Here is an 11,698-nt window from a genome sequence, read left to right as displayed (position 1 = left end):
TAATAATCAAAGTGTTGCATTTAATGTTATTTCTGTAAACTCTGAGCTTTGTTAATAAACTATTATACAGCATCTACACTTTGAAAGTCAAGTACTTCAAAGCTAATCTGCATACTTACTGCATTTTTGTTTCTTTCCTCTTGTCTTCCTTGAAGCATATTTTTTAGTGAGGGCAAAGAAATGGATGCAAAGAATGAATAATGCTTTGATTTGTTACTGTAAAAATGAGTATGGTAACAAAGCCAAAACAGGCCCTATAGGAACTCACAGATCAAGACTTTTTTTTAAAAAAAAAATCATTAAAATATTTAACTTTATTAACAGAATATTTACATTTCTTTTAAGACCTTATTTAACCATAGTGAGTGTTCCAAGTTTAAAAAGCATTAAGCAATAACCACACACAAGATGAAAACAGTGTAAACTATACAGTACTTTATATACAATTTTTACAAAGTAACACTTTTTTAAATAATATAACTGGACACAAAAATATACACTTTAGAGAAATTCACATCAGTAATTGTATAAAGCTCTCCTCTAGGGTCCTGAAAATTTAGGACAAACATTAGCTCTGTAAATAAAGTGTTACTGTGACAGTCCTGAAAGGCCACTATATATATTTATCTACATATAGATATCACATTGACATTTTCAAGGCTACCAGCTTTACTATATAATTTTTAGATTATGTATTCAAGTGTTGAGGTGCTTATGATTATGCAAACATTAAAAGAATAGTGGTATAAGAAGTAGCTGGGGAACAAATTTGAGCCAGCATTTAGATTTACAGGCTCTAAACACCCCAATTTAAATTCTAAATGGCTGATACTTTCTCACTTCAAAAACAGTAGTGAATAATGTTTAAAAGTACTGCAAACAAGCTCGAAACATGATTCAGATTTAGTACAGTTTTCTTAAGAGTTTTTTTTTAAATGCAAACAATTCATTTACCATTTCTTTGTTTTAGTGCATCTGCATTAAGGCTTTGAATTATTTGACCCAAGATTTTACAATATTAAAATCTGACTCAAAATTTTACAATGTTAAAACAAATAGGTCCACAACCATACTACCTACTCTGTCTCACTGAGTCAGCATAGAGTTAAAGCTCAACACCTTAAGGAAATGGTAGCAGAGACATTTGCTAATATCTAAGAAGTTACATATATAGTTTTTAATTAAAGGATGTATAATAAAACAAACAGCTTAGTGGCAAGAAATTGGTGCTAATAAACAAAAGGTTTTTCAAAAGAAATTGTAACATCTTTGGAAAACTGTCCGGTTCTTTAAGTTCCCACTTCCTTTAGTTCCCACGGAGTTCATGCAGATACAGTTCTTAAGACAATCTTAAAAGTACACTGTGGATGGAAATGGAATGTATATCCAGAACTAGAGGTGAAAACTAAGACCTGGGTGCTGATAGAAAAATCTTCCTGATTTCAGTCGTCACACATTTGTGTCCTGGAGTAAAGGTTCTTTGGCCTCTCCTGGCGCTTGTGTACTATGAGGATGGCTGTGACTGCCACAGTGCTTTCTCCAACTGCTGGACCTTAAGCTTAAATTGGTATGTTCCGGAATAAACAAGGCAACAAGCAGAGCCAGCAGTACTGAACAGGCTCCAAATAGGAAGGGAGGGCCAGGGATGATGGAATTCTGAGGAAGAATAAAGTAATTAGGATTTTTACACAAGTACTTTTACTCATAAGGAGAAACTGCATACCTTTTAGTATTAACTTACGAATTACAAGCTAATTGCTCTTCTCTTTATTAAAGCCATAAATATAAAAGGCATCCCCTTTTTAGGATAAAAGAGATACTAACACATTCTGTATAAAATTCTGGGAATAACAACTGGCAAAATAAGACTATGCAAAAATATTATATCATTACTTTCAGCACAAAATGTGAACACAGATGTTCTATGATTAATTTGTTAGTCCAAGGGGAAAACATTTATAGAAAGATCTCAAAAATAAAATCAGGCTGTGCGTGGTGGCTCAAGCCTGTAATCCCAGCACTTTGGGAGGCTGTGGCAGGCAGATCACTTGAGGTCAGGAGTTCGAGACCAGCCTGACCAACATGGTGAAACCTCGTCTCTACTAAAAATACAAAAAAAAAATTAGCCAGGCATGGTGGCATATGCCTGTAATCCCAGCTACCCGGGAGGCTGATGTTACAAGAATCGCTTGAACTCGGGAGGTGGAGGTTGCAGGGAGCCAAGATTGTGCCACTGCATTCCAGCCTGTGTGACAGAGTGAGGCTGTCTCAAAAACAACAAAAAAACTAAACAACAAAATCAGGTAGCATACAGTATTTACTATGGTAGCAGAATAAATGACCACTTCTTTGTTTCAAGAAGGTAATTATAATTTCAAATGACTGAAAGTAAAAAAAAACACAGGTTACCAAGAAAAATAGACCTTTGTTTTAGCCCAAAATTACATTCATTCTTAGCAGAAGCTTGCACTGCCAATTTTAATTTGTATATGGCCCACAAACATTCTTTTATTTAAAAGTAGTCTTAGTGGGTTGGAAGATTAGTGCAGACTCTACTAAATAAGCCAGGAAACTGATGAGCTGCTAATATTGGCCAAAATGATCAGCACTGTTTGGCATTAATTTTCAGTTGAAAGGAGGGAAATATAGCAAACAAGTGAACAAAGGTATTTACCAGCACATAAGCCTGCCTTTTGTATGAAAAGTCAGTTATATGGAACTGTGACATTAGACAAGTTTCAAAAGAGAGACTAGTAGTATAGAGAAATGGTTTGTTACATATGCCATTGACAAATTAGGTTGTTTAAAATTTTTCATTCTCAAGCGGAAAAAAAATACGCACAGCCAATTTTCACAAGGCGGTATGTAGAAGAACACAGTCCCTTAAACTCTGGTTTTTAAGCATTTTATTCAGTCTCAAATAGAATCTCACATAAAAGTTTTCATGACCAAAAACCAGTATCTTTTAATCTAGCCAAATGAACTCTACAATTTGATCATGTGAATGAGAATTACCTGTTCAAAGTGGTGCTGAGGGCTTGTGTTTGTTCCCAAGTCTGTTCCTGTTATTGGCAGTTCTTTAAGTTCCACATGGAATATGTAGAAAATGAATCCATAGAGGGCCGGTCCCAGACCATTGCATAATCCTCGAATTCCTGTTATCATTCCTTGAACGACACCTACATTGTTTAAACAAATTACCACTTAGTAAACTACATATTTTTTCCCCTACCCTAGAACCAGTACAAATATGAAATCACTTAATCTAAAATCAAGGTTCTTATCAGACACTAGCAATTTACAGCAATGTCATTAGAAACTATTAATATTTAGAAGCTATCAGCTCTACAAAGTGCAGTAAGCTGTCCTATGCAAACATGAGCCTGGATGTACCGATGTATAGGTCTAACATAGAAACAAGTGGGCAAAACCACTTTATGCCCTAGATTACAGCCTTCAACACATGGCTGGTTAAAAAGCAGTCACGATTTCACAACTACGAATGTTAAAATTTCTCTGTCCCCAAGCAACTACTGAAGACCCCTTTTAGTCAAAAATAAAGTGGGAGGGTTACCCTGGCTGGAGTGCAGTGGCGCAAACTTGGCTCACTGCAGCCTCAACTTCCTGGGCTCAAATGCCTGGCTAATTTTTGTACTTTTTGTAGAGATGAGGTCTCACTTTGTTGCCTAGGGTGGTGGTGAACTCCTGGACTCAAGTGATCCTCCTGCCTCAGCCTACCAAAGTGTTGGGATTACAGGCGTGAGCCACTGTGCCCAGCCAAAATCACACTTTGGTTTTGTTTTTTTCTTTTTGAGATGGAGTTAAACTCTTGTAGCCCAGGCTGGAGGGCAATGGTGTGATCTCGGCTCACTGCAACCTCCGCCTCCAGGGTTCAAGTGATTCTCCCGCCTCAGCCTCCTGAGTAGCTGGGATTACAGGTGCATGCCACCACGCCTGGCTAAACTTTTTTGTACTTTATTAGTAGAGATGAGGTTTCACCATGTTGGCCAGGCTGATCTCGAACTCCTGACCTTAGGTGATCCACCTTGGCCTCCCAAAGTGCTGGGATTATAAACATGAGCCACTGTGCCTGGCAACACTGTTTTTATAGCATTTTTGTTTCTCTTTTGGATCTTTTCTCTAATTTAAAATGCAACTTGCTTTGGCCATAGGCCTTTTCTTCCTCATTTATCAACCAAGTGACAACTGCCACTGTTCTGCAGTGCCCCTTTTATCCTTATGACTAGAAAAAAACATCCTTTTCAAAGAACTATTACTCATCTGTTGGCATCCCAAGAATTAAATGCTCCCAACAAAAAAAAAAAAGCATATGACATTAAAAATGTTTGCTATGTTACATATCTTTAGATGACTGAAACTGTAAGACTTTTCTTTTTTTATTAGAGATGGGAGTCTTGCTATGTTGCCTGGGCTAGCTTCAAACTCCTGAGCTCAAGTAATCCTCCTGCCTCAGCTTCCCAAGTAGCTGGGACAACATTCATAAAAGGTCTATGAATATATCCCACAAGATGTCTAGCACAACACAGCAAAAACTTAATGTTTAGTTAATATTCTGTGGCCAACCTTCATCAGGAAATTTTTTTGAGACAGGTCTTTCAAGGTCTCTCACTCTGTTGCCCAGGCTGGAGTTCAGTGGCCTGATTTTGGCTCACTGCAACCTCCGCCTCTGAGGCTCAAGTGATCCTCCTACCTCAGCCTCCCAAGTAACTGGGACTACAGGCGTGTGTCACCCTGCCCAGCTAATTTTTGCATTTTAGTGATGGGGCTTCCCTATGTTGTCCAGGCTGGTCTCCAACTCCTGAACTCAAATCTGCCCACCTCAGCCTCTTGAAGTGTTGGGATTACAGGTATGAGCCACCATGCCCAGTCTCATCGGTAAATTTTCTAAGAACAGAACAGATAAGCCACATATTCTAAGTGAGAGAAAAGGGAACATGTATCTACCTAAGGACAAATACCCTAGAATCTGCTTTTCCTGTTTATATCAAAAGCAATTTTAAAATTCTCTACCCTGAAGATATACTTATGTTCAGTACACAGGAGACAGAACACAGGATTAGAACATTCTGTACTTTTAAATAATTATCGCTGGTTCCCATCAACTCACCCTGTTGATCAGCATCAGCAGTTCGCGAAACAAGTGCACTGACGGCAGGAAAGGTGATGCTAGACATGGCCGCTACTGCCCCAGCAGCCCACATCATCCTGCAATGAAAGCAGCAAAACCAAAACAGTAACTTCTTCTCCACTGTACCTGAAAGTCAAACTACATACTTAACTCATTCTTACTGTGAAATGGCTGTAGAGAAAAGGAGAACAGAACTTGCTTACTAGGTGACTATGGGCAAGTCGCTTAACAGTCTAACCCTGTATACAAAGGCAGCAACTTAATTCACAAGAGTGCTGTGAGGGTGTCATGTAAAATCGGGGTATCATGTTCCAAATTGTAAAATGTGCTGGGTATTATTTCTACAGGCAGCTGAGAGGTTATATTGAGGATAATGTATGATACAGATGAAGAAACATCATCAAATATTTCCAAACACATGAAGCCAACAAGTCTTTAGCAAAGTTCTCATGGATTTGTGATTCAGTGTGAAGATACCGCTGATTTGATCTAATCCTTCAATTGTAAAGAACAAGTAACTTGGATGTTCCTGGCTTGATGTTTAAAAGAAATGTTTTAGGTAATCCCAATTGTGAGCACCTCTTTGCAAAGGCTAGTCTGGAAAACAAACAGTCACACTCTTGATGCTTACTCCTATCCAAGTCCAAACAGAGACAAGGCAGTGAGCTGTCTGAAATATTAGTGCAAACCATGGAGTCCAGTGCCGTAATGCCTGAGCACAATAACACTATCTACGTGGGCAGCCTGACAAGCACCACTACTCAACGCCCCTGCAGGAAATCCGACTGGGAGGAAAAGCTAAGACACAGCATGACGCTGGCACCAAAACAACTGGATTGTTTTCACTTCTGGTTTGCTATCAGTAATGATCACTGGTTATACAACTTGCTTTTTCCTAACCGGAAAAGCAAAAAATGTAAATAACGTTCAGGGCCTTGTTGCTGTGGGATTACATACTTTTTCCTAGTAACAGACTGATTTAGATTAAATGCTCCTTAAAGATTCAAAAGCTGTATAATCTCATTCAAAAATTCAGCCTGTCATTTTGCTACAAAAGGTCACCTTTTTAATCCTCAAGTCATTCTAGGAGAATATATATACAATTGGCAGACTTAGACATATTTTGAAAGATAAAAAGCATAGTATGAGATGGATTACAGTCTACCGCTCAGTTGAGAAGCAAATAAAAACAGAAGGGCTAACACCAAAATTAAAACTATTAATATTAAAATATTTATACTTACCAAGGTTCTGAACCAAAGCCATACCATGCCAACTGTAATATTTGAAATCCTAGACCCAATAAAATGGTGTTCTTATTTCCAATTGACCTCATAAGTAAACTCAAGACTATGGTCTGAAAAAAAAAAAAAGATTTATCGGGAATAAAGTTTTAAAAAGTGACTTCTTTCAATCTATACTATAAAAGGACTATTGGTACTTTTCTACAATTTGGCTGATTTTCAGCAATAATTGCCCTGAATATGTCTGAGATCACTGGTCCAGGTCACATCAGCAGATGAAAAGTACCTCTGCTGACACAGATCCAGACTGAGAGAGAGTTAGAAAACTGAAAGATAAAACTTCCTATTCAGTACATTTCTACTGAGGACCACTTAAATCAGTAGTTGAAAATGGAAGGGTCGAGAGTTCTAATGATTTGGAGATCCCCATTATGTAATAGCCTTAAAGCTTGTTTAGGTCCAAGTTAGTCTAAAATGCTTATTTCTACAACTAAAGAAAAACTAACATAGAACAATGATTACCCATATATTATTTACCTAAGTTAATCTATTGTTGAAACCATGATGTCTTTTATAAACAGTAAATAAGTTTGATTTGGGAGAAATACAGTATACTAATTAACAGCAGACTTTAGAAAAACAGCCTGGATCATAATCTTGGCTTTGTGTGGCTCTGAGCAAGTCACTTGACTTTGAGGCTCACTTTTGTCTCTTTCCAAATGGGGATAACAGCACCTATTTCAAAACCTTGTCATGTGAATTAAATGAGATATATTTACATTAACTTCTTAGAATTGTGCCTGGCAATAGTCAGAGTTAATAAACAATATTATCAGCGGGTGGGTTTTCTTGTGCCTCCTTTTTCTTTCAAAGTTAACAGAAATTCAGCAGTGATTTGGGAACATTAGAAAATTTTTTTTTGCTATTCTAACTAAAGTTTTTAATATATTACATAAGATAGCTAGTAAGTCCATAGACAAAGAAGTAAAAATAATACAGGAAGTCACTATTTTATGATGGGCTGACACTTTAAAACCCATAAAATGTAAGTTTTGAATTCTTTAAATTGAGATGGCCATTTAAGAATTTAATCACAAATATGCCAGTGAAAAGCAAATTACTCTTTGAAGGAATTTTGGGCAATTAGAACTCAAAGCTTTCTTCTGTAAGACTTTCACTTAAATCATGTGAGTATAAGATTGAGTTCCACAAGGCATTGCTCCCTTGTAGAATTACATTCTTCAGCAACCAAACCAGAAAAGAAAACTCGCCCAGAGCCAGCAGTTAGCTGAGAAAAACTTCAACTGAAAGAAACATTTAGGCTAGGCACAGTGGCTCATGTCTGTAATCCCAGCACTTTGGAGGACTGAGGTGGGACGACTGCTTGAACCCAGGAGTTTGAGACCAGCCTGGACAACATAGGGAGACCACATCTCTACAAAAAGTTGAAGAATTAGCCAGGCTGGTGGCACACGCCTGTGGTCCCAGCTACTCAGGAGGCTGAGTCCAGAGGATCACTCGAGCCCAGGAGGTCGAGGCTGCAGGGAGCCATGATCACACCACTGCACTCCAGCCTGGGTGACAGAGACAATCTCAAAAAAAAAAAAAAAAAAAAAAGAGAGAGAAAATTTGTTCACCCTTTCACTCTAAAGCCATTATTTTCCAGTCTGATAAGTATGCTAAATATTTTCCATTTTTATTGCCCCCAATCAAATGCAATCTATGTGATCATGTTGCTTTCTTCTAAGGTAGTAAATCACATGCTTCCCATGGCTTGTGGGTGGGAACTGGCGGCCAATATTATAAAAAAGAATCAGAAAGATTAGAAATGATTAGGATTCAAATTAGGGTTAGAAATAATTAAAAATGATTTTACTTGTGGAATATATCAGAGACTGGCTTTCAATTAATTATGAAAAAGGAAACTGTAAGTATACCCGCTGTGGCCTCCAACTGTCTCAGAAGAACAGGGAACTATAATGCAAAGTCGAAGAACTTCTGGGAAACTACTTTCAAGAACATCCCTGAAGGTAGCACTTTCATCTAAAAAGCTGGGATTCTTTATATGGCTCTAGGAAATCACAGAGCAGAAAACATTTGTTCTCATTATTCACTGAGATGATGATGAGCACTCAAGGAAGAAACGCTGTTAAAAAATAGATTTCACTTATGATGAAATCCCTGGCACTTCAGCCAAGAGACAGGGCAGTGAAGAAGGCTGAGCATCAACTCCCAGCTCAGTGGGAACAGGATGGCATGGGCCAGCCGTGTACCCTGGAGCACGTGCTCTTTCAGGAATGCTGGCCTAAGAAAGCTGAGACTTCTCAAGCATAGATCATTCATATTACCAAAAAGTACTTATAAAATGCAGTCATTTCACAGCCCTTCAACCAACGCATCTAGCCAGTAAGTAATTATCTACAGAAATGAGTATCTTTCCCTTTGTGGAAAGCTGTTCTCAAAGAAAAAATCCCAGTTCAATAAAAAAAGGCTCAGAATGCATTATTAGCCCCATTTCCATTTGATAGATTACATTAACTGGAGAATATATTTTCTTTTCTTTTTTTTTTTTTCCAGAGATGGAGTCTCGCTCTGTTGCCCAGGCTGGAGTGCAATGGCATGATCTCGGCTCACTGCAACCTCTGCCTCCAGGGTTCAAGCAATTTTCCTGCCTCAGCCTCCCAAGAAGCTGGGACTACAGGCGCCTGCCAGCGCACCCGCTAATTTTTGTATTTTTAGTAAAGACGGGGTTTCACTATATTGGTCAGGCTGGTTTCAAACTCCTGACCTTGTGATTCACCTGCCTCGGCCTCCCAAAGTGCTGGGATCTCAGGCATGAGCCACCGCGCCCAGTCTCCCCCCCCGCCCTTTTTTCCCCAAGATGGAATTTCGCTCTTGTTGCCCAGGCTGGAGTGCAGTGGCGCAATGTTTGCTCACTGCAACCTCCACCTCCTAGGTTCAAGTGATTCTCCTGCCTCAGCCTCCCAAGTAGCTGGGATTACAGGCACGTGCCACCATGCCCAGCTAAATTTTTTTTTTTTTTGCATTTTTAGCAGAGACGAGGTTTCACCATGTTGGCCAGGCTGGTCTCGAACTCCTGACCTCAGGTGATTCACCCACCTTGGCCTCTCAAAGTGCTGAGAATACAGGCGTGGGCCACGGCGCCTGGAGAAGAATATATTTTCTTAAGGCCATGAGATGAGTCATTAAAATTGGAAACAATTCAGATACACCAATCCCCCTTGCCTGGGGTAACATCCTATGTGCAGAATTACAGCAGCAGGCCCACTGCTGTGAAAACCTCCTCTTGGACTCTCCCCTACAGCCCATCTTGTGACCCAAAGCCCTAAAAGACACTGATACTTATAACACTCTAACTGGGAACACTGATTTTCTTCTTGAAGGCAGGAACTTTTCTCTTATTTACATTTATATCCCCAGCACCCAGTAAGTTCTTAATAAATGTTTATGGAAAACATGCATAATTCTAAATGTTATAATATTCTCAACTCAATAATATTAATAATGAAACAAAATACTTAACATATACAGTGTTCTTGAACAGAAAAAAATTTTGGTGTCCCTTAATTTAACTCTCATTTTGAAGATGACAGCACCGAGTCCCAAAGGTTAAATGACTTAAGCAAGATGGCACAGCTGATTAAACAGCTAACACTAACATCAACTTTGGTTAGTCTGTTAAATATTTGCCAAATTCCTAATAAGACCAACTCTTATTCTTGGCCTGAAGACACACGGGTAAGTCAAAGTATCCAAAGTATCCACACACGGACTACCTTCTCGTGAAGGAAAGATGGACATGAGCCCGCTTATTTAACAAGATATTCCAGGTTGTAGCTGCTATGAACAAAATAAAATAGGGCAGCGTGACGGAGATGCTGCTTAAACCAGGATCCAGGGAAGGCCTTTCTGAAGTGCGAGTTGAAGAAGGGGAGAGCGGTAGTTATGTGAAGATCTGGGGAAAGAGAACACCCCAAGCAAGGCTGACAGCAAGTGCAAAGGCCCTGGGCTGAAACAGAACACACTCAACCATGTGGAGAGTGGAGGAAAATGACATAATGAGGAGTCTAGATTTTATTCTGGTTGCAAAGGAAAGTGAGTTTTAAAGAGGCAAGATGCGATTAAATTTCCATTTTACAAAAATTACTCTGCCAAGTGCAGAATGAACTATAGTGAGGCAAGATGGAGGCAGAGAGACCAGATGGAGGATACGGCCACAGCTCAGATTGGGTTCCTACCAATGGAGAATATCAGAAACGCTCTGATTCGAGATGTATTTTGGAGACAAAGGTGATAGGAAGTATCATTTGATGGGCTGAATGTAGGCTAGGGAGAAAGGATTCATGAATGTCGCTAAGGTCTCTCTCTGGCCCCCAAAACCAGGTGGCGGTAAAGCCACTGAATGAGATGAGGAGCATAGGGGTGGCAGGCAGGGGATGGAACCCAGATTTTAATTTTGGCCATGTTAAGACTGAGATACCCAGCCAATGTGTCACATAGGAGCTCAGGGACTGGACTGGAGGTGTAGTGTGGGAGTCACCCCCATAGAGAGGACTGGATAGGAAAGCACAAGAGAAAAAAGAAATGTGTAGAAACTATATCAATGTTCTCATGTAAACACTTACTTAGTGCAAGTGTTAGGAACTCATATACCTACTGGTGCCCAGGAAGCAACAGGGCTGCCGGCAAACCAGAAAGAAAAGGTTCCAAAGGGGACAGCAACTACTTGGCTCTCGCTGGAAGGTTGGCCCATACCTAGTTACCAGATCTAATCATTTTGGGGGAGAAGCTGCACAACCATAATTTCACATAACACTTCCCAACTTTAAAGTATTTACTATAAATTTTTTAAGTTGTTTTTTTTTTTTTTTAAACATTATGAAAAAAACAATGACATTTAGTTTAGCACCTCCTGGCAGTTCAGGGTGCCAGGGTGACAAAAATGAATATGATACAATCCTGACCTCATGATCTACTCAGAGGTCCGCTAGAGCTGACAAAGTAAGGCAATAAACAGAGACAAAATCTCTACTACAGTGTATTCTGTACAATGATAGAGATATGCCCACATTAGCATGCGAACCCAGAAAAGGGATACTTAGGGTGGAGGAAGGGGAGGCAGAAAGAATAGCAGGAACAAAAGCACATGGGTAAGAAATACAGCAAACAGGCGTAACTGGAGAGCTATTAGCAGCTCCCTGCGCTGGAGAGGAAGGAGAAATACATTGGTTTTTCAGTGGTTTGGGAGGTCAACAGGGGACAAGTCATTCTCAATTCTATATTT

At 39.4% G+C, this 11,698-nt stretch overlaps 1 protein-coding gene across 1 annotated transcript in view; it reads right to left on the bottom strand.

Annotated features, from left to right (window-relative positions):
• Positions 1 to 278: 278 nt before the first annotated feature.
• MFSD14A (major facilitator superfamily domain containing 14A) overlaps positions 279 to 11,698 on the bottom strand; it is a 48,119-nt gene continuing 36,699 nt past the window's right edge. Inside the window, exons 9-12 of the mRNA XM_025385256.1 lie at positions 6,394 to 6,506; positions 5,129 to 5,226; positions 3,016 to 3,179; positions 279 to 1,656 (exon numbers count right to left, since the gene is read on the bottom strand). Coding sequence (XP_025241041.1) covers positions 1,450 to 1,656; positions 3,016 to 3,179; positions 5,129 to 5,226; positions 6,394 to 6,506 — 582 coding nt within the window. The 3' untranslated portion in view covers positions 279 to 1,449. The remainder of the gene's footprint in view (positions 1,657 to 3,015; positions 3,180 to 5,128; positions 5,227 to 6,393; positions 6,507 to 11,698) is intronic.

This window comes from Theropithecus gelada, chromosome 1 (genome assembly GCF_003255815.1).
Source record: "Theropithecus gelada isolate Dixy chromosome 1, Tgel_1.0, whole genome shotgun sequence".
Classification (NCBI taxonomy): Eukaryota; Metazoa; Chordata; class Mammalia; order Primates; family Cercopithecidae; genus Theropithecus; species Theropithecus gelada.
The sequence above is the reverse complement of the archived record's forward strand: the minus strand, read 5'-3'. Positions and strand labels throughout refer to the sequence as shown.